This window comes from Chlorocebus sabaeus, chromosome 6 (genome assembly GCF_047675955.1).
Source record: "Chlorocebus sabaeus isolate Y175 chromosome 6, mChlSab1.0.hap1, whole genome shotgun sequence".
NCBI classification, from domain to species: Eukaryota; Metazoa; Chordata; class Mammalia; order Primates; family Cercopithecidae; genus Chlorocebus; species Chlorocebus sabaeus.
In genome coordinates, this window is record NC_132909.1 from 46,823,202 (window position 1) to 46,846,029 (window position 22,828).

Consider the following 22,828-nt stretch of genomic DNA (forward strand, 5'->3'; position numbering starts at 1 on the left):
TTCTTCCTCTTCTTCTTTTTTAGAGACAGGGTCTGTTGCCCAGGTTGAAGTACAGTGGCACAATCACGACCCACTGCAGCCTCAATCTCCTGGGCTCAAGCAATCCTCCCACCTCAGCCTCCTGATAGCTGGTACCACAGAGCATGCCGCCACATCCGGCTAGTTTTTGTATTTTTTGTAGAGACGAAGTTTCACCATGTTGCCCAGCCTGGTCTTGAACTCCTGAGATCAAGCGATCCACCTGCCTTGGCTTCCCAAAGTGCTAGGAATACAGACGTGAGCCACTGTGCCCGGCCGATCATTGTAATTTTTTTTTTGAACCTTCATACCGTTTTCCATAGCAGCTACACCACTTTGCATTCCCACCAACGGTATGCAAGGGTTCCAATTTCTCCACACCCCTGACAACACTTGTTGTCTTTTTGTTGTTGTTGTTTTGGGGTTTTTTTTTTTGAGACAGAGTCTCATTCCGTCGCCCAGGCTGGAGTGCAGTGGCGCTGTGGGGAAAAGAAAGAGAGATCAGACTGTTCCTGTGTCTACGTAGAAAGAAGTAGACATAAGAGACTCCATCTTGTTCTGTACTAAGAGAAATTCTTCTGCCTTGAGATGCTGTTAATCTGTAACCCTAGCCCCAACCCTGTGCTTACAGAGACATGTGCTGTGTTGACTCAAGGTTTAATGGATTTAGGGCTATGCAGGATGTGCTTTGTTAAAAAAGTGCTTAAACGCAGTATGCTTGGTAAAAGTCATCGGCCGGCAGGTCTCTAATCTCGAGTACCCAGGGACACAATGCACTGTGGAGGACCGCAGGGACCTCTGCCCAGGAAAGCCAGGTATTGTCCAAGGTTTCTCCCCATGTGATAGCCTGAGATACAGCCTCATGGGAAGGGAAAGACCTGACCGTCCCCCAGCCCGACACCATAAAGGGTCTGTACTGAGGAGGACTAGCGAAAGAGGAAGGCTGCTCTGCAGTGGAGATAAGAGGAAGGCATCTGTCTCCTGCTCTTCTCTGGGAATAGAAAGTCTCAGTGTAAAACCCGATTGTATATTCTATTTACTGAGATAGGAGAAAACCGCCTTATGGCTGGAGGTGAGACATGCTGGTGGCAATACTGCTTTTTAATGCACCGAGATGTTGGTGTAAAGTCAAACATAAATGTGGCCTACGTGCACATCAAGGCACAGCACCTTTCCTTAAACCTATTTATGACACAGAGATTTTTTTTTTTTTTTTTTTTTTTTTTTGAGACGGAGTCTCGCTCTGTCGCCCAGGCTGGAGTGCAGTGGCGTGATCTCGGCTCACTGCAAGCTCCGCCTCCCGGATTTATGCCATTCTCCTGCCTCAGCCTCCCGAGTAGCTGGGACTACAGGCGCCCGCCACCTCGCCCGGCTAGTTTTTTGTATTTTTTAGTAGAGACGGGGTTTCACCATATTAGCCAGGACGGTCTCAATCTCCTGACCTCATGATCCGCCCGTCTCGGCCTCCCGAAGTGCTGGGATTACAGGCTTGAGCCACCGCGCCCGGCCTGACACAGATATCTTTGCTCACATGTTTTCCTGCTGACCCTCTCCCCACCATTACCCTATAGTCCTGCCATATGCCACTCCCCGAGATGGTAGAGGTAGTGATCAATAAATGCTGAGAGAACTCAGAGACCAGTGCCGGCGCGGGTCCTCTGTATGCTGAGCGCTGCTCCCCTGGGCCCACTGTTCTTTCTCTATATTTTGTTTCTGTCTCTTATTTCTTTTCTCAGTCTCTCGTCCCACCTGATGAGAAATACCCACAGGTTGTGGAGGGGCCAGCCCCCTTCAGGCGCGATTTGGCTCACCGCAACCTCCGCCTCCCGGGTTCACGCCATTCTCCTGCCTCAGCCTCCTGAGTAGCTGGAACTCGAGGCATGTACCACCAGGCCCGGCTAATCTTTTGTGTTTTTAGTAGAGATGGGGTTTCACGGTGTTAGCCGGGATGGTCTTGAACTCCTGACCTCGTGATCCGCCTGCCTTGGCCTCCCAGAGTGCTGGGATTACAGGCGTGAGCCACTGCACCTGGCCTGTTGATGGTTTTTTTTTTTTTTTTTTGAGGCGGAGTGTAGCTCTGTCGCCCAGGCTGGAGTGCAGTGGCCGGATCTCAGCTCACTGCAAGCTCCGCCTCCCGGGTTCACGCCATTCTCCTGCCTCGAGACTCCCGAGTAGCTGGGACTACAGGCGCCCGCCACCTCGCCCGGCTAGTTTTTTGTATTTTTTTTTTTTAGTAGAGACAGGGTTTCACCGTGTTAACCAGGATGGTCTCGATCTCTTGTCCTCTTGATCCGCCCGTCTCGGCCTCCCAAAGTGCTGGGATTACAGGCTTGAGCCACCGCGCCCGGCCCTGTTGATGTTTTTAATCACCATCTTGACAGTTGTGAGGTGATATCTCATTGTGGGCTTGATTTGCATTTCCCTGATGGTTAGTGACGTGCAGTATTCTTACTGTTACAATCCTATGTTCTATATCCTATGTTGCAAGGGGTATTTTTGCCGATGGTTTATTGTAATGAAGGTGGAATTGATCCATACAAAGATAAAATTAATTTTTCTTTTTTGAGACAGATTTTTGCTTTGTGGCCCAGGCTGGAATTCAGTGGCACTATCTCAGCTCACTGCAACCTCTGCCTCATGGGTTCAAGTGATTCTCCTGCCTCAGCCTCCCAAGTAGCTGGGACTACAGGCGTCCGCCACCATGCCTGGCTCATTTATATATTTTTAGTAGAGACAGGAGTTCTCCATGTTAGACAGGCTGGTCTTGAACTCCTGACCTCAGGTGATCCACCCACCTTGGTCTCCCAAAATGCTGGGATTACAGGCATGAGCCACCTCACCTGGCCAAAATTAATTTTTCTATGCCAGGCTGGGTGTGCCGACTCACACCTGGCCTGGTGTGCAATCTGAGCACTTTGGGAGGCTGAGGCAAGAGGATCGCTTGAGCCCAAAAGTTTGAGAACAGCTTGAGCAATATATTGAGAACTCATCTCTACAAAAAATACCAAAAATTAGCCGGTGTGGTGGCACATACCTGTGGTCCCAGCTACTCGGGAGGGTGAGGTGGGAGGATCGGTTGAGCCCAGTGGTTTGAGATGAGTCTGAACAACATGGTGAGATCCCGTCTCTACAAAAAATTTAAAAATTAGCCAGGTGTGGTGGTGTGCACATTTCATGTAAATAGAATCACACTATATGGGACCGTTGATATCTAGCTTCTTTCATTCAACGTAACGGTTTGTTTTCTTCTCTTTTTTGTAAACGTTACCTTGATTAGCATAATGTTTTTATTTGGGTTATTTGTCTTTCTATTTTTGAGATGTAAGAGTTCTCAGTTTTTATTGTGGGTTTTTTTTTTTTTTTTTTTTTTTTCCGAGATAGTCTCGCTCTTATTGCCCAGGCTGGAGTGCAGTGGCACGATCTCAGCTCACTGCAACCTCCCCATCCCAGGTTCAAGCGATTCTCCTGTCTCAGCCTCCCGAGTAGCTGGGATTACAGGCGCCCACCACCATGTCCAGCTAATTTTTCGTATTTTTAGTAGAGACAGGGTTTCACTATGTTGGCCAGGCTGGTCTCAAACTCCTGACCTCAGGTGATCCACTCACCTCGTTCTCCCAAAGTGCTGGGATTACAGGTGTGCGCCACCGTGCCTGGCCCCAAGAGTTCTTTATATATTCTGAATAGTAGTTCCTTATGAGATATATGATTTGCAAATACAGTTAGCCCTTCATATCCACGGAGTGAAAATACCTGGAACGAATCAAATAAAAAGAATACAACAATAAAAAGAATACAAATAAAAATGTATAACAACTATTTATATAGCATTTATATTTCATTAGATATTATAAGTAATTTAGAGATAATTTAAAGTATATGGAAGGCCGGGCATGGTGGCTCATGTAATTCCAGCACTTTGAGAGACCAAGGTAGGCAGATTACTTGAGGTTAGGAGTTCGTGACCAGCCCGGCCAACATGGCAAAACCCCGTCTCTACTAAAAATACAAAAATTAGCGGACGTGGTGGTGTGCACCTGTAATCCCAGCTACTACTACGGAGGCTGAGGCAGGAGAATTGCTTGAACCCAGGAGGCGGAGGTTGCAGTGGGCCAAGATTGTGCCACTGCACTCCAACCTGGGTGACAGAGAGAGATCCTGTCTCAAAAAAATAAAATAAAATATAAATAAATAAATAAATAAATAAAGTGCATGGGGGATGTGCATAGGCCATATGCAAATATTATGCCATTTTATATAAATGACTTGAGCATCTGAGCATTTGTCCCATTCTGTGGGCATGACAGGTTTTTGTGTGAACCTAGTTTAAATTTTTTTTTACATTACATTATACTTTATTAATCAATTATTATTTTTTGAGACGGAGTCTTGCTCTGTTGCCCAGGCTGGAGGCTGGAGTGCAACAGCACGATCACAGCTCACTGCAACCTCTGCCTCCCAGGTTCAAGCCATTTTCCCGCCTCAGGTTCCTGAGTAGCTGGGATTACAGGCACGAGCCACCATGCCCAGCTAATTTTTTTTGTATTTTCAGTAGAGACAGGGTTTCACCATGTTGGCCAGACTGGTCTCGAACTCCTGACCTCAAGTGATCCACCCACCTTAGCCTCCCAAAGTGCTAGGATTGCAGTTGCGAGCCACTGTACCCAGCCTATACTTTATTTTTTAGAGCAGTCTTAGGTTCACAGCAAAATTGATCAGAAGGTACAGAGATTTCCCGTACACCTGCTGCTTTCATACTTGTATAGCTTCCCCTACAATCAACATCCCCCAGGCGCAAGTGCATGACAGTAGCTAGTATGTTACAATTGATGAACTGACACTGATACATCATTATCACCCACAGTGGATAGTGGATAGTTTACATTAGGGGTCACTCTCAGTTGAACATAGGTTTTTATTTCCTTTGGGTAAACACCCAGGAGTCTTTTTTTTTTGAGACAGGATCTCACTCTGTTTCCCAGGCTGGAGAGGAGTGCAGTGGATTGATCATAGCCCCCTGCATCCTCGACCTCCCTAGCTCAAGCAATCTTCCCAAGTAGCTGGATGCCACCATGCCTGGCTAATTTTTGTATTTTTTGTAGAGATGGAGATTCACAATGTTGCCTAGGCTGGTCTCCAACTCCTGGGCTAAAGCGATCCTCTTGCCTTGTCCTCCCAAAGTGCTGGGATTACAGGCATGAGCCACCATACCAGGCCCTGAGTCTCGTGGTAAGGTTAAGTTTAATTCTATTTAAAAAGCCCAACCAACCTATTTTCCAGAGTGTCTATGCCATTTTGCATCACCACCAGCAATGTATGAGCGTTCCAGTTGCTCCATACCCTCACCAACACTTGATATTGTTTATTTTTTAAAAGTCATTCTTGAATGGCTGGGCATGGTGGTTCATGCTTGTAATCCCAGCACTTTGGGAGGCTGAGGCAGGCAGATCACCTGAGGTCAGGAGTTTGAGACCAGCCTGGCCAACATAGTGAAACTCTTTCTCTACTAAAAATACAAAGTTTAGCCAGGCGTGGTGGTGGGCTCCTGTAATAATCCCAGCTACTGCAGAGGCTGAGGCAAGGAGAATCATTTGAATCTGGGAGGTGGAGGCTACAGTGAGCCACTGCACTCCAGCCTCGGTGACAGAGTGAGACTCAGTCTCAAAAAAAAAAAAAAAAAGTCTAGATCTCGATCTTTTTTTCTTTTGAGACTGAGTCTCGCTCTGTCACCCAGGCTGGAGTGCAGTGGTGTGATCTTGGCTCACTGCAATCTCCGCCTTCCGAGTTCAAACAATTCTCCTTGCCTCAGCCTTCTAAGTAGCTGGGATTATTACAGGCGCCCACCACCACGCCTGGCTAAATTTTATATTTTTAGTAGAGAAAGAGTTTCACTATGTTGGCCAGGCTGGTCTCTAACTCCTGACCTCAGATAATCCTTCCGCCATGGCCTCCCAAAGTGCTGGGATTACAGGCGTGAGCCACCGCGCCCAGTCAATTGTGTGTGTGTGTGTGTGTGTGTTTTTTTTTTTTTGAGATGGAATCTCACTCTGTTGCCCAGGCTGGAGTGCAGTAGCTATTCACAGGCACAATCCCACTACTGATCAGCACAGGAGTTTTGACCTGCTCCATTTTTTACCTGAGCCAGTTCACCCGTCCTAGGTAACCCAGTGGTCCCCAGCTCCCGGGAGGCCACCATACTGATGTCAAACTGAGTGTGGACATCCAGTCAGCAGAGTGCACCATCGCCCAGAACTCCTGGATCCTCCTGCTGCAGCCTCTGGAGTAGCTGGGATTACACGTGTGCACCACTGTGCCTGGCAGGATATTAAAGGCTCTGACAATTCCTGCAACAAAGAACTCTATCTGGTGTTATTTCATCTGCTGTTTATCAACCTTAAACCTTGGATCACTTTTTTCAAGTCATAGCATAACATGATAATAATAATAGCGTGGGCACGGTGGCTAACAATTGTCATCCCAGCACTTTGAGAGGCTGAGGCACAAGATTTGCTTCACCCAGGAGTTCAAGACCAGCCTGGGAAACATGGTGAAACCCCATGTCTACAAAAAAATACAAAAAAAAGGCCGGGCGCGGTGGCTCATGCCTGTAATCCCAGCATTTCGGGAGGCCGAGGTGGGAGGATCACGAGGTCAGGAGATCAAGACCATCCTGGCTAACACGGTGCAGCCCCATCTCTACTAAAAATACAAAACAATTAGCCGGGCTTGGTGGCAGGTGCCTGTAGTCCCAGCTACTTGGGAGGCTGAGGCAGGAGAATGGCATGAACCCGGGAGGTGGAGCTTGCAGTGAGCTGAGATTGCGCCACTGCACTCCAGCCTGGGCGACAGAGCGAAACTCGGTCTCAAAAAACAAACAAAAAAACACAAAAGCAAAACAAACAAACAAAAAAATTAGCTTGGCATGGTGGTGCACACCTGTGGTCCCAGGTACCTGGGATGCTGAGGCAGGAGAATCACTTGAGCCCAGGAGGCAGAGATTGCAGGCAGCCAAGATCGTGCCACTGCACTCCAACCTAGGCAACAGAGTGAGACTCTGTCTCAAAAAAATAAACATCATAAAATAATAATGCACACCCCAAAACTTCATCTAGCTTGTTCATGTTCCCAGTGCAGTGATGCAATCATGGCTCACTACAGCCTCAAACTCCTGGGCTCAAGCAATCCTCCCACCTCAGCCTCCCGAGTAGCTGGGACCACAGGCATGAACCACCACGTCCAGCTAATTTTTGTATTTTTAGTAGAGACAGGGCCTTGCCATGCTGCTCAAGCTGATCTTGAACTCCTGGCCTCAAGCGAACCTCATGCTTTGCCTCCAAAAGTGCTGGGATTGCAGGTATGAGCCACCTCACCCAACAAAAACCGTATTTCTTTTGGAGATGGAGTCTCGCTCTGTCGCCCAGGCTGGAGCGCAATGGTGTGATCTCGGCTCACTGCAACCTCCGCCTCCTGGGTTCAAGCAATTCTCCTGCCTCGGCCTCTGGAGTAGCTAGGATTACAGGCATGCAACACAATAGCAGGTTAATTTTTGTAGTTTTAGTAGAGACGGGGTTTCGCCGTGTTGGCCAGGCTGGTTTTGAACTCCTGACCTCAGGTGATCCACCTGCTTCGGCCTCCCAAAGTGCTGGGATTACAGGTATGAGCCAATTCACCCAGCCAAAATCTTTTTTTTTTTTTTTTAAATCTCAGATCCTGAGAATGACCATATGAGGTAGGTATAATGTAATTTTCATCTCATGAATGAGGTTCAGAGAAGTCAGGTGACTTGCCCAGGGCCACACAGCTAGTGGGCAGAGAGCTGGAATTTGAGCTGCAGTGTGCCCATAGCCCTTCCGTATACCCTCCCTGTCTCTTGAGTGTGCCCCGTAACCCCAGCCTCACCTGGTGGTGGCAGATGTGGCCTCCCCACTGAGGGCTTCTCTGTGATGTCCCACAACCCTTATCCTCACCCATGGACACATTCAGGCTGTTGTCCAGAGAGCCTGGCTGTAATTTGAGTCTCACCAAGCAGGGGGTGACGGCGTGGGTGGGCGGGTGACAGCCAGGGCAGGGAGATTTGCCCAGACACTGGTACACAACAGCCTGGCAACCCGTGTGGCCCCGAGGAAGCTGGGAGCCTTCGGGGTGCGTCCCCGAGTCTGGGCTGTGGTTCACACCATGGGCAACAAGCAGACAGTCTTCACGCACGAGCAGCTGGAAGCGTATCAGGTAGAGGGGTCAGGAGGGGTCCTCAGTGGGTTTGACAGCTTTGGTTCCGTGATCTGGGAAATGGGAACAGAATCCCTTCATCCGGGTGTACCGTCTGCCTGGGTTCCTGGTTCGTTCGGCTGTGTGTGTGGCAGCATCGGGCCATCTGTGTGAGTGTGGGGTGGAGGGAGGAGGCCGTGGGAGGAGGCCCCAGAGGCAGGGTTTGGGTTAAGACAACACCTCTCTCCACAGGACTGCACGTTTTTCACAAGGAAGGAGATCATGAGGTCAGTCCAGGGAGGTAGAGAGAAAAGATCTGGAAAAACAACTTTGTATTCATTGCTGGAGGATATTTGCAATTTGGGTGTGTGTGTGTGTGTGTGTGTGTGTGTGTGTGTGTGTGTGGTCCTCCTTCCCTCCTTCCCTCCTTCCCCCTTCCCCCCTTCCCCCCTTCCTTTCTTTCTTTTCTGTTTTCTTTCTTTCTTTCTTTCTCTTTCTTTCTTTCTTTCTTTCTTTCTTTCTTTCTTTCTTTCTTTCTTTCTTTCTTTCTTTCTTTCTTTCTTTCTTTCTTTCTTTCTTTCTTTCTTCTTTCTTTCTTCTTTCTTTCTTTCTTTCTTTCTTTCCTTCTTTCTTTCTTTCTTTGTCTCTCTTTCTTTCTCTCCCTCTCTCTCTCTCTCTCTCTCTCTCTCCTCTTTCTTTCCCCTCCCTCCCTCCCTCCCTTCTCTTCTTTTTTGTTGAGATAGGTCTCTATTGCCTAGGCTGGAGTGCAGTAGTGCAATCGCGGCTCATTGCAGCCTCGATCTCCGAAGATCAGGTGATCCTGCCACCTCAGCCTCTCGAGTAGCTGGGACCACTGGTGCGAGCCGCCATGTGCACCTCATTTTTGTATTTTTTCGTAGAGATGGGAGTCTCACTATGTTGCCCAGGCTGTTCTTAAACCCCTGGGCTCAAGCAATCCACCTGCCTCAGCCTTCCAAAGTGCTGGGATTACAGGTGTGAGCCACCATGCCCAACTGGTATTTCCAATTTGATGGGACTTAAATGGGGAAGGGGGGCAGGTGTGGTCAGTGGATGGAGGCAGAGATGGAAAAGCTGAGAAGTCACATCTTGTCATATTGTCCCAGTCTGTAGGCTGATGAGCTTGGGCTTTCTCCCAAGGGTGGCAAGGAGCCATAGAGCATGCATGAGCAGGGCAGAGAGCATCAGCTTGTTAGAAAGAGTCTCCTGAGGCTGGGCACGGTGGCTCACGCCTGTAATCCCAGTACTTTGGGAGGACAAGGCAGGTGGATCACCTGAGGTCAGGAGTTTAAGATCAGCCTGGCCAACATGGTGAAACCCCGTCTCTACTAATAATACAAAAATCAGCTGGGCGTGGTGGTGGGCGCCTGTAATCCCCGCTACTCAGGAGGCTGAGGCAGGAGAATTGCTTGAACCTGGGAGGCGGAGGTTGCAGTGAGCCGAGATCACGCCACTGTACTCCAGCCTGGGTGACAGAACGAGATTGCATCTCAAAAAAAACAAAATGAAAGATAAAGATTCTCCTGAGACTGGGACTTGAGGCTGGGAGCCCAGGTGCAAAGTCCAGAGCCCACTCTGGGTTGCGGGCTTGGCATTAAGGTGAGGGTATGGGGAGGTGGCCCAAGGCTGCTGCAGGTCCCTGGCGTGACCGAGCACGATGGGCACAGATGAGAATCCCACATCATCACTCGGCCTGTGGGGCCATTGTCCAGGGGCCCCGACCCATGAACTTGGAGCTGTGAAACCCAAGCTGGCCAGGGTTCGGCTGCAGTGTGATCGGGGCCAAGGCCCCAATTGTGTAGTAACAGGACATCCATTATTGATGGCCACACCTTTTACTCGTGAGCCCCATTGTCTGGGTGAGGACAGCTTGCAGGGTCACCTTGGCCATCACGATCAAATTACCGATGGGGAAACTGAGGCTCAGACAGGGTGGGGCTGACCCCAGGCTGAAGGGTAGATGCACAGAGCCCCAAGGCGGTTGAAGGCTGACATTTTGTCTGTCCCAAGCTTCTTGCTTATCAGATAGAATAACCAAGGCACAGAGCGGGAGAGGAACTTGCTGAGAGCCATACAGAAACCTAAACCCAGGGTATTCCCTGAGGGGACCCCGACAGGGAACTGAGTGGTCAGGAGGGAAGTTCTAGGTCTCCCCACCCTACCTTCATTGAGTTCCTAGTCATCATATGACCCAGGGACTCGTGTCTCTCTCAGAGAGAGTCCCTAGCAGCTTGGGAACCTCAGACCCACCAAGGATGGTCTCTGCAAGGCTGCTGCTCAGCATGCCCTAATGAAGGTATGGTGTCACCAGGTGAGGGCATCTGAGTGGAGAACTGGCCTTACCATCTAGATAGTGTGTGTGGTATTCAGTTATTTGCAAAATGCCTTTTGTCTGCCCTTTAGAAAAATGTGAATATTAGCTGTGTGCCTCTGCTCTGACCCGTTTGAGGAAACCGTGCCCCTTTCTTTTTTTTCGAGATGGAGTCTCATTCTTGTTGCCCAGGCTGGAGTGCAGTGGCATGATCTTGGCTCACTGCAACCTCCTCCTCCCGGGTTCAACCGATTCTCCTGCCTCAGCCTCCCAAGTAACTGGGATTACAGGTGTCTGCCGCCATGCCCAGCTACTTTTTTGTATTTTTAGTAGAGATGGGGCTTCACCATGTTGGCCAGGCTGGTCTCGAATTCCTGACCTCTGGTGATCCGCCCACTTCAGCCTCCCAAAGTGCTGGGATTATAGGTGTGAACCACTGCACCCAGCCCCTTCCTCCCATTATGAGGAGAGGAAGGGAAGGTATGAAAGTGAAGGTATCTTCGGAGGCAGGGTCTTGCTGATAACATGACGATATCCAGAGATGTGTGGATTATAGAGGATTCTCTGAATGCTTGCTGTGATCTGGCCATAAGCACCCTCCCGTCTCCCAACTCCATCTGCCTTATAAACTCCTACTCAAGCTTCAAAGCCCAGCACCAATGTCCCCTCTTCCAGGAACCCCCTTCTCCCTAGCTTGCTTTCCCCAGTCCAGTCTCCCTTTGTCCTGTGGCCCTCTCTGCACCTTGGCCCTGCCCCCAGGGAGGTAGGGGTGCCTGTGTCGGGCTCTGTATGCTTGAGGTCCAGGCCCAGGGCTGAAGGTTCTTGGGGACACAGTATCCCTCGGTGTGCAGTGAGCAGATGTGAATGTGAAAGAGAAGGGACTTGGCTGGGTGCGGTAGCTCACGCCTGTAATCCCAGCACTTTGGGAGGCCGAGGCAGGTGGATCATCTGAGGTCATGAGTTTGAGACCAGCCTGACTAACATGGTGAAACACTGTTTCTACTAAAAATACAAAAAAATTAGCTGGGCGTGGCGGGGTGTGCCTGCAATCCCAGCTACTCAGGAGGCTGAGGCAGGAGAATTGCTTGAACCTGGGAGGCAGAGGTTACAGTGAGCTGAGATTGTGCCACTGCACTCCAGCCTGGGCGACAGACCGAGACTCCATCTCAAAAAACAAAGAAGGGACAAGCCTCTTGCCTGCTCCCTGCTCCCAGCCTTTCCCAGCTTTTTCCTCCCCACATCAGGCTCTTCTATCGCTACCAGGACCTGGCCCCGCAGCTCGTGCCCCTCGACTATACCACCTGCCCTGACGTGAAGGTGCCCTACGAGCTCATTGGCAGCATGCCCGAGCTGAAGGTACGCCCAGGTCATGGGACAGACAGGGGAAAAAATGGTAGAGATGTCTCTCGTTGCATTCCCCTGAGGTTGGTGCTGCAGTTATCCCCATTTTACAGATAAGAAAACTGAGGCTCAGAGAGGTTAAGACACTTGTTCATGGTCACACAGCTACAATGTCACAGAGACATGGTTAAAACCCAGAGTTGACTGGCGTGGTGGCTCAAGCCTGTAATCCCAGCACTTTGGGAGGCCGAGGCGAGTGGATCACCTGAGGTCAGGAGTTCGAGACCAGTCTGGCCAACATGGTGAAACCCTGTCTCTACTAAAAATGCAAAAATTAGCTGCATGTGGTAGCACATACCTGTAATCTCAGCTACTAGAGAGACTGAGGCAGGAGAATTGCTTGAACTCGGGAGGTGGAGGTTGTAGTGAGCAGAGATCTAGCCACAGTACTCCAGCCTGGGCGACAGAGTGAGACTCTGTCTTAAAAAACTCAGAATTGGGAGGATGCAGTGAGATAATACAGGTAACAAACTCAGTACAGGGTGTGTTTTGTGTCAAGTACTCAGAGAACGTTAGTTCTTCTTGTAACAGGAGCTGCTAAATGCAGGTTTTTTTCAGCAGGATGTTTGACACATGGTTTGTGCATCCAAGGGGAACTTGTGGGTTGAGTAACTGACTGTGAGTAGGGCTGATTTTATTGTAAGTGACAAAAACCTTATTTGAGAGGGACAGAATGGATTGGATCAGAATGGATTGCCCCTGAACAACAACAAAAAAATCCAGAGGCAGGGACAGCATCAGGTACGGCTGGAACCAGGGCCTCTGATAATGTGCTCAGGAATCTCCCCCCATCTCTCAGCTCCTTCCAGGAAGAGGTTTCAGTCTAAGGCAGCTTCTCCTCTTGAGGTTGTGAAAGGACCTCTCAGCCACTTAGCTTTAGCTTCTGTGAGCTTTGCAAGCAGCAGTAATGAGGTCCTCTCCCTCCCAATTTTTCAGAAAAATGTCCCAGGGCAGTCTCTGATTGGCTAGCTTGAGTCACATGCCCATCCCAGAGCCAATCACTGTTGCCAGGTGAATGCAACTCTCTGATTGGCCTTGCCTGGGTCACATGGCTGCTCCAAGAGCTGGAAGTGGGGTCAAGGTTGCTCTGACCACAGGGGCAGAGGGTGGAGTTGTCCAAAGTCCTGTCTAGGGACCATGGGAGGGAGTGGGTCTTGATGGAGAATACTTGGAGACTCCCAGAAAGTGGATGCTCAGAGTGAGACCACATGGACCCCCAGAGACCCTGGGGGTTGGAGGGCGGCCTCCCAGCTTCCTTTCTCTCCCTAGGACAACCCGTTCCGCCAGAGGATCGCCCAGGTCTTCTCTGAGGATGGAGATGGCCACATGACCCTGGATAACTTTTTGGACATGTTTTCTGTGATGAGCGAAATGGCTCCCCGTGACCTCAAGGCTTACTATGCTTTTAAAATTTACGGTGCGTGCACGGCCTTGGGGTTGGGGAGCATGGGGATGGGATGGGGAGTGGGAACTGGGTGGGTGGCACCCATATCAGAAATGTCTCCCCAGAGGTTTTGAGGCCCTGCGTGACCCTGTCCTCCACCCTGCTCCACTGCCTCCCCAGCTCATTTATTTGCTAACTCTATTCCAGCCCACGCGGGCGTTGTTGTTCTGACACACAGTCTTCGGCCTCTGGAACTTTGCCTCTGCTGAACCCTTTGCCTAGAACACCTTTCACCTGGCTCCTTATTTACTTATTATTATTATTTTTTTTTTTTTTTGAGATGGAATTTCACTCTTTTTGCCCAGGCGAGAGTGCAGTGACTCAATCTTGACTCACTGCAACCTCCGCCTCTGAGGTTCAAGTGATTCTCATGCCTCAGCCTTCTGAGTAGCTGGGATTACAGGCACATGCCATCACACCTGGCTAATTTTTGTATTTTTAGCAGAGATGGGGTTTCGCCGTGTTGGCCAGGCTGGTTTCGAACTCTTGACCGCGGGTGATCCGCCCGCCGCGGCCTCCTAAAGTGCTGGGATTACAGGCATGAGCCACCGCGTCCAGATCCCCTGGCTCCTTCTTATCCTTGAAGTCTAGGTTGAAAGTAGGCCTCTCCCCATTCATCCCCCCATCCCACCATCCTATTTCTCTTCTAGCACCAGGCAATGCTGCTTAATTTCTTGTTCCTTGACCTGTTCACTTCTTATTGACTTTGTCCCTGAGAAGACTCAAAGGTACTGACAGTATCTATTTTGCTCACCATCTGTCTTCTGAGCCTGGCTCAGTAAATATTTGTTGAATGACTGAATGAAAGAAAAACAGTTATCTTAGTGCCTGGCACCTTGTGTGCACTCAATAAATACTTGGTTTTTTGGGGCCGGACGCGGTGGCTCAAGCCTGTAATCCCAGCACTTTGGGAGGCCGAGACGGGCGGATCACGAGGTCAGGAGATCGAGACCAGCCTGGCTAACACGGTGAAACCCCGTCTCTACTAAAAAATACAAAAAACTAGCCGGGCGAGGTGGCAGGTGCCTATAGTCCCAGCTACTCGGGAGGCTGAGGCAGGAGAATGGCGTAGACCCGGGAGGCGGAGCTTGCAATGAGCTGAGATCCGGCCACTGCACTCCAGCCTGGGCGACAGAGCGAGACTCTGTCTCAAAAAAAAAAAACTTGGTTTTTTGTTTTGTTTTGTTTTTTGCTTTTGTTTTTTTGAGACAAAGTCTTGCTCTGTTCCCCAGACTGGAGTGCAGTGACGTGATCTCAGCTCACTGCAACCTCCGTCTTCTGGGTTCAAGCAATTCTCCTGCCTCAGCCTCCTGAGTAGCTGAGATTGATTACAGGCACCTGCCACCACGCCTGACTAATTTTTTTGTATTTTTAGTAGAGATGGGGTTTCACCATGTTGGCCAGACTGGTCTCGAACTCCTGACCTCAGGTGATCCACCCGCCTCAGCCTCCCAAAGTGCTGGGATTACAGGCATGAGCCACTGCACCCAGCCAAACTTTTTATATTTTTAGTAGAGATGGAGTTTACCATGTTGGCCAGGCTGGTCTTGAACTCCTGACCTCAAGTGATCCACCCACCCCAGCTTCCCAAAGTGGCAGGCTTATAGGCATGAGCCACCGTGCCCTGCCACCATAATACTTTTTGAGGGAGCACATGAAAAATAGTTATCATGTTGCCCAACACGTAGTAGGTGCTCAATAAATACTTGTTGCATGAATGAATGAATGAATGAAAAAGTTATCAGAGTGCCTGGCACACAATAGACACTCAATAAATACTTGTTGAGTGAGTGAATGAATGAAAAACAGTTATCATGGTGCTCGATACATAGTAGGTGTTCAATAAATACTTGAATAAATGAATGAAAGAGCTATTACAGTGCCTGGCACATAGTAGGCACTCAATAACTATCTTTATTTATTTATTTATTTTTTACTGAGACAGAGTCTCGCTCTTGTCGCCCAGGCTGGAGTGCAATGGCATGATCTCAGATCACTGCAACCTCCGCCTCCCAGGTTCAAGCGATTCTCCTGCCTCAGCCTACCTAGTAGCTGGGATTACAGGCACCCACACCACGCCCTGCTAATTTTTGTACTTTTAGTAGAGATGGGGTTTCACCATGTTGGCCAGGCTGGCCTAGAACTCCCGACCTCAGGTGATCCACCCATCTCAACCTCCTGAAGTGCTGGGATTACAGGCATGAGCAACTGCGCCGGGCCAATAACTATTTTTCGAATGAGCAAATGAAAAATTATTATCACAGTGCCAGGACACAGTAGGTACTCAATAAATACTTGTTAAGTGAGAGAATGAATGAAAATTGCACTCAATAAATACTTGTCGAGTGAGTGAATGAATGAAAGTCAGTTACTGTGATGCCTGACACATAGTGGATGCTCAATAAATACTTGTATGAGTGAATAAAATAGTTATTATAGTGCCTAGCACCCAGCAGGCACTCAATACTTGTAAAAATGAATGAATCAGGTGGGGTGTGGTGGCTCCCACCTGTAACCCCAGCACTTTGGGAGGCTGAGGTGGGTGGATCACCTGAGGTCAGGAATTTGAGACCAGCCTGGCCAACACGGGGAATCCCCTCTCTACTAAAAATACAAAATTTAGCCGGGTGTGGTGGCGGGCACCTGTAATCCCAGTTACTTGGGAGGCTGAGGCAGGAGAATCGCTTGAACCCGGGAGGTGGAGGTCGCTGAGCCGAGATTGCGCCAGTGCACTCCAGCCTGGGCGACAGAGCGAGACTCCGTCTCAAAGAAAAAAAAAAAGAACAAATGTAAAAGTCGTCACATAAGTACTTGTTGAATGAATGAATGAACTCCCAGCAAGTCCCTGCCCAATTTTAAGGAGAGTTCCAGATTTTACACCAAGGTCTTGGGTGCCCTCCCAGGGCCTCAGTTCCTCTTTTTTTTTTTTTTTTTTTTTTTTGAGATGGAGTTTCACTCTTGCTGCCCAGGCTGGAATGCAGTGGTGAGATATCGGCTCACTGCAACCTGCACCTCGCGGGCTCAAGTGATTCTTCTGCCTCAGCCTCCTGAGTAGCTGGGATTACAGGTGCATGTCACCACACCTGGGTAATTTTTGTATTTTTAGTAGAGACGGGGTTTCACCATATTGGCCAGGCTGGTCTCGAACTCCTGACCTCAGGTGTTCTCACCTCAGCCTCTCAAAGTGCTGAGATTACAGGTGTGAGCCACCGTGCCCGACCTTGTAACATGGGCACGGTATGTGCCCACAGCCGGCCCAGCCCGCCTGCCACCTGCTGTCACTCCCCATCCATTCTGCTCTGCAGATTTTAACGACGACGACTACATTTGTGCGTGGGACCTGGAGCAGACGGTGACCAAACTGACTCGGGGGGAGCTGAGCGCCGAGGAGGTGAGCCTGGTGTGTGAGAAGGTGCTGGATGAGGCTGATGGAGACAATGATGGTCGGCTGTCCCTGGAAGACTTCCGGAACATGATCCTCCGGGCACCAGACTTCCTCAGGTGATGCTCTCCACCACCACCCGCAGTCCATTTGCACATCTGAAGGGGCTCTTACGGAGACAGTTCACAGACTCTGTTTCCGAAAATTCCTCTATGCATTCTTTTGTGACCTTGGGGAACTTTCTCAATTTCCCTGGTCTCAGTCCCTGCATCTGTAAAATGGGGATAATTAGGGACCCCCCGGGCACCCCCTGCGGGTGGATACACCTCTTTCAGCAAGCAGAATGTGGCTGGACTTCAGCCCTTATTGCCTGAACAGTTTGCAGTGAATGGACTGTGCAACTGTACTTGGCAGCCTTTGGGGAAAATCAGCCCCCACTGCAGGGCAAAGTATGGCCAATAAGCCAATCTGACCCAAAGCCTGGTTTTGTACCTCCTGTGAGCTAAGGATGGCTTTTATATTTTCAAAAGATTGAAAAACAATAAAAGAATAATAATATTCCAACCAGGTGGGGTGGTTCATGCCTTTAATCCCAGCACTTTGGGAGGCTAAGTGGGGAGGACCTCTTGAGCCCAGGAGCTTGAGACCAACCTGGGGAACATAAGGAGAGTCCATATCTACAAATAAATAAATAAATAGCCAGGTGTGGTGGTGCATGCCTGTAGTCCCAGCTACTTGGGAGGCTGAGGCAGGAGGATTGCTTGAGCTGAGGAGGTGAAGGCTGCAGTGAGCTCTGATTGTGCCATGCACTCCAGCCTGGGTCACAGAGTGAGATTCTGTCTCAAAAATAAATAAATACATTTAAATTTTTTTTAAAAAATTAAAAAAAAGATTATTCCATGACACATGACAGTGATACGAAATTCAAATTTCTGTGTCCATCAATAAAGTTTTTTTTTTCTTTTGAGACGGAGTCTCGTTTTGTAGCCCAGGCTGGAGTGCAGGGGTGCAATCTCGGCTCACTGCAAGCTCCACCTCCTGGGTTCACGCCATTCTGCTGCCTCAGCCTCCCGAGTAGCTGGGACTACAGTCGCCCGCCACCACGCCCGGTTAATTTATTTTTGTATTTTTAGTAGAGACGGGGTTTCACCGTGTTAGCCAGGATGGCCTCAATCTCCTGACCTCGTGATCTGCCTGCCTCCGCCTGCCAAAGTGCTGGGATTACAGGCGTGAACCACAGCGCCTGACTCATCAATAAAGTTTTATTGGCACACAGCCACACCCGTTTGTGTACATTTTGTCTATGGCTGCTTGGGTGCTTCAACAACAGAGTTGCGTCATGGTGTAAAGTTGAAAACATCAACTATTTGGCCATTTACAGAAAAAGGTTTGCTGAACCCCAAATTAATATATGGAGAAAATTCAGCACAGCTCCTGGCACACAATAGGTGTTTAATAAATTGCTGTTGCTGCTATTATTATTTTATAATTTTTAAATTTCACTTCATTTTTTATTTTTTGAATTGACAAATAATAATTGTACATATTCATAGGGTACACAGTGATGTTTCTTTTTGTTTGTTTGTTTTGAGATGGAGTCTTGCTCTATTGCCCAGGCTGGAGTGCGTGGTGCGATCTCAACTCACTGCAACCTCCGCCTCCTGGGTTCAAGTGATTCTCCTGCCTCAGCCTCCCGAGTAGCTGGGATTACAGGCGTGTGACACCACACCCAGCTAATTTTTGTATTTTTAGTAGAGACGGGGTTTTGTCATGTTGGCCAGGCAGGTCTTGAACTCCTGACCTCAAGTGATCTACCCACTCTGGCCTCCCGGACTGCTGGGATTACAAACATGAGCCACCTTGCCCGGCCTGTTTGTTTGTTTTGAGACAGGGTCTCACTCTGTGACACAGACTGTAGTGCATGGTGCAGTCGGCTCACTGCAGACTCCAACTCCTAGGCTCAAGAGATCCTCCCACCTCAGCTTCCCAAGTAGCTGGGACTACAGGGCCGAGCCCAGTGGCTCACACCTGTAATCCCAGCATTTTAGGAGGCTGAGGCAGTAGTCTCTACTAAAAATACAAAAATTAGCCTGGGCATGCTGGGACACACCTCTAGTCCCAGCTAACCCAAACCTGGGATGTGGAGGTTGCAGTGAGCCAAGATTGCGCCACTGTACTCCAGCTTGAGCGAGACTGTGTCTCAAAAAAAAAAAAAAAAAAAAAAAAGTAGCTGGGACTACAGGTATGTGCTACTGTGCCTGGCTAATTTTGTTTATTTTATTCAATTAGTTAATTATTATTATTATTATTTTTTGAGATAGAGTCTCGCTCTATCACCCAGGATGGAGTACAGTGGCGCTACCTTGGCTCACAGCAACCTCCACCTCCCAGGTTCAAGCAATTCTCCCTGCCTCAGCCTCCCGAGTACCTGGGATTACAGGCGCCCACCACCAGCCCGGTTAATTTTTGTGTTTTTTAGTAGAGATGGGGTTTCGCCATGTTGGTCAGGCTGGTCTTGAACTCCTGACTTCAGGTGATCTGCCCACCTCGGCCTCCCAAAGTGCTGAGATTACAGGTGCCCGGCCTGTTATTGTTTTTATCTATAACCTGAGACAGTGCTGAAAATGTTGAGATAGAGTCTCATTCTGTTGCCCAGGTTGGAGTGCAGTGGCACAATCACAGCTCACTGCAGCCTCTACCTCTTGGGCTCAAGAGCAATCCTCCCAATTCAGCCTCTGGAGTAGCTGGGACTATAGGCACACACCACCATGCCTAGCTAATTAAAAACTTTTTTTTTTTTTTTTGTGGAGACAAGGTCTTGCTTTGTTGCCCAGGCTGTTCTCCTGGCCTCAACTGATCCTCCTGCCTTGGCCTCCCAAAGTCCTGAGATTACAAGGGTGAGTCACTGTGCCAGGCCACATAATGGTTTCAATACATATAATGTATGATGAACAGATCAGGGTTATTAGCATATCCATCATCTCAAATGTGTATTATTTCTTTGTGTTGAGAACATTCAGTATCCTCCTTCTAGCTATTTGAAACTTTATATCGTATGGCAGGGTGTGGTGGTTCATGCCTGTAATCCTAGCACTTTGGGAGGCTAAGGTGGGTGGATCGCTTGAGCATAGGAGTTCAAGACCAGCCTGGACAACATGGTGAAACCCCATCTCTACAAACAAACAGCAACAACAACAAAAATTAGCGGTCAATGGTGGTGCACGCCTGTGGTCCCAACTACTCGGGAGGCTGAAGTGGGAGAATCGCCTGAGCCCAAGGAGGTGGAGGCTGCAGTGAGCAGTGATTGAGGCGCCGCACTCCAGCCTGGGTGACAGAGTGAGATCCTGTCTCAAAAAATTTTAAAAAGGCCGGGCATGGTGACTCATGTAATTCCAGCACTTTGGGAGGCCAAAACGGGCGGATCACCTGAAGTCAGGAGTTCGAGACCAGCCTGGCCAACATGGTGAAACCCCGTCTCTACTAAAAACACAAAAATTAGCCAGGCGTGGTGGCGGGCGCCTATAATCCCAGCTACTTGAGAGGCTGAGGCAGAAGAATCGCTTGAACCCTGGGCATTGGAGATGGCAGTGAGCCGAGATCACACTACTGTACTCCAGCCTGGGCGACACAGTGAGACTATCTCCCCCCAACCCCCACAAAAGAAAATTTTTAAAAAAAGGAAAAAAAAGGAAAATTAAAAAAAAGAAAAAGGAAAAAGGCTGGGCACAGTGACTCACACCTGTAATCCCAACACTTTGGGAGGCCGAGGTGGGCAGATCACTTGAGATCAGGAGTTCAAGACCAGCCTGGCCAACATGGTGAAACCCCGCCTCTACTGAAAATAGAAAAATTAACTGGGCATGGTGGCATGCAACTGTAATCCCAGCTACCCAGGAGGCTGAGGCATGAGAATCACTTGAATCCAGGAGGCAGAGGTTGCAGTGAGCTGAGATCACACCACTGCACTCTAGCCTGCGCAACAGAGCGAGACCCCGTCTCAAAAACAACAAAAAATTAAAAAAGTAAACCCACGTGCTCTCAACCCCTGTGGGGGTCCCCCGGCCTAGGGTTGTTTGAGGGGTCCACATGGCATCCTTCCTGCTTGTCCCAGGGAATTTCCGTGAGCATGTTGAGGGGGAGGAGGAAAAGGGGTTGTCCATTCCTTGAAGGCATTGATTCCTTTTCTCTCTGCACACAGCACCTTCCACATCCGAATCTGATGGCACCACAGAGGAGCCGGGCTATAGGAGAGCGGGGTGACCCCTCACCCGCTGTGGACTCTGGTTTCTAAGAATAAACACAAGTCGCTGAGTCACACCTGCTGGGAGGACACATTTTTCCACCTTAAAACTGGAAGACGGGAGGGAGGCAGTCTAGAATCTTATCTTTGACTTTGCTGTGTGACCCTGAGTGTGGCCACACCCTCTCTGAGCCACGATCTCCCTGTTTGTGCAAGGAAGGGGTGACTCCTAGATCGTCCTCACTGTGAAGGCTGGCCATGCCTTGTTATGGGTGTCCGTGGTGGGGATGAGGTGGGGAGATCGGGCCCATGCTGTCCTACCCCAGGGTTCCCACCCCGGAGGCCAAACCTCACCCTTCACTGCCCTGAGTCATCGAAGGGACTGAAACTTTTACTCCCGGGCTGATTCATTAGAGCTGCCAAGAGAAGACCTCTGATTGGGAGGGATGGGAACGTCATTCACTGAGGTGGCTACTGCACTTTACAGTTTATGATGCACCTGACCCCTAACGTGACTTTGACCCCCCCTTGACATCCCTGCAGGGTTGGCTGAGGATCACGCCCTCCTTTGGAGGGAGCAGAGTGACTTGCTTAAGGCCACCCCACAAGTCATTTGCAGGGGCGGGCTTGAACCCAGGTACACCTCATACCGGATCCCAGATGTCTGAACCTTGTACATTTGGGGAACCCCACACCCCCTCCACCTCAGATTGCCCCAGGGCCTCCATCTATGCCCCAGTCAGTCCAAGGAGTAGTTACTCCTGCAACCAAGACCAGCCCCTGGGGACCTTCCCAGACACCTCCATTGTACGGTATGTCATGTCTAGAGAGCTCACTCCCATCCTAAACCCCTAATACATTAAGCAGCTACTGGGCCGGGCACGGTGGCTCAAGCCTGTAACCCCAGCATTTGGGGAGGCCGAGGCGGGCAGATTGTCTGAGCCCAGGAATTCGAGACCAGCCTTGGCAACATGGCGAAGTCCTGTCTCTAGCAAAAATACAAACATTAGCTGGGTGTGGTGGTGCACGCCTGTAGTCCCAGCTATTTGGGAGGCTGAGGTGGGAGGATCGCTTGAGCCCAGGAGAGGGAAGTTGTGGTGATTGGAGATCGTGCTACTGCACTCCAGCCTGGGCCATAGAGCGAGACTCTGCCAAAAAAAAAAAAAAAAAGGAGCCAGGCACAGTGGCTCACGCCTGTAATCCCAGCACTTTGGGAGGCTGAGACAGGCAGAGCCCCTGAGCCCGGAATTTGAGACCAGCCTGGGCAGCATGGCGAAACCCTGTCTCTACCAAAAATACAAAAATTAACTGGATGTGGTGATGCATGCCTGTAGTCCCAGCTACTCAGGAGGCTGAGGCAGGAGAATCGATTGAACCAGGAGGTAGAGGTTGCAGTGAACCGAGATCGAACCACTGCACTTCAGCCTGCGCGACAGACTAAGACTCTGTCTCAAAAAAAAAAAAAAAAGAAAAAAGAAAAAGAAAAAAAAGAAAAACACCTACTGTGCACCAAAGCCCCAGGTTTTACATGTATTCTGCTGGTTCATCCTAAAGAGGGACTGCTCTTCTCATTTTCCAAGTAAGAAAGTAGGCCCAGAGATGTCTAGACTTGCTAAAGGTCACACAGCCCCACAACCTAGGATTCCCTCCACCATCATGGCCCTGTGACACCTCCTCCGTCCCCAGCCTTTTTTTTTTTTTTTTTTTTTTTGAGATAGAGTCTCGCTCTGTCACCCAGGCTGGAGTGCAGTGGCTTGGTCTTGGCTCACTGCAATCTCTGCCTCCCAGGTTCAAGCGATTCTCCTGCCTCAG

The 22,828-nt window shown here is 49.5% G+C and overlaps 1 protein-coding gene across 1 annotated transcript; it reads left to right on the top strand.

Moving 5' to 3' along the window:
- The first annotated feature begins 8,088 nt into the window (after positions 1-8,088).
- CIB3 (calcium and integrin binding family member 3) lies at positions 8,089-22,179 on the top strand. The gene is made up of 6 exons (XM_007995634.3): positions 8,089-8,241; positions 8,473-8,507; positions 11,794-11,905; positions 13,220-13,367; positions 16,700-16,895; positions 20,975-22,179. The coding sequence occupies exons 1-6, from the start codon at positions 8,191-8,193 to the stop codon at positions 20,994-20,996; spliced, it is 564 nt and encodes a 187-aa protein (XP_007993825.3). The 5' UTR covers positions 8,089-8,190; the 3' UTR covers positions 20,997-22,179.
- Positions 22,180-22,828: the final 649 nt, after the last annotated feature.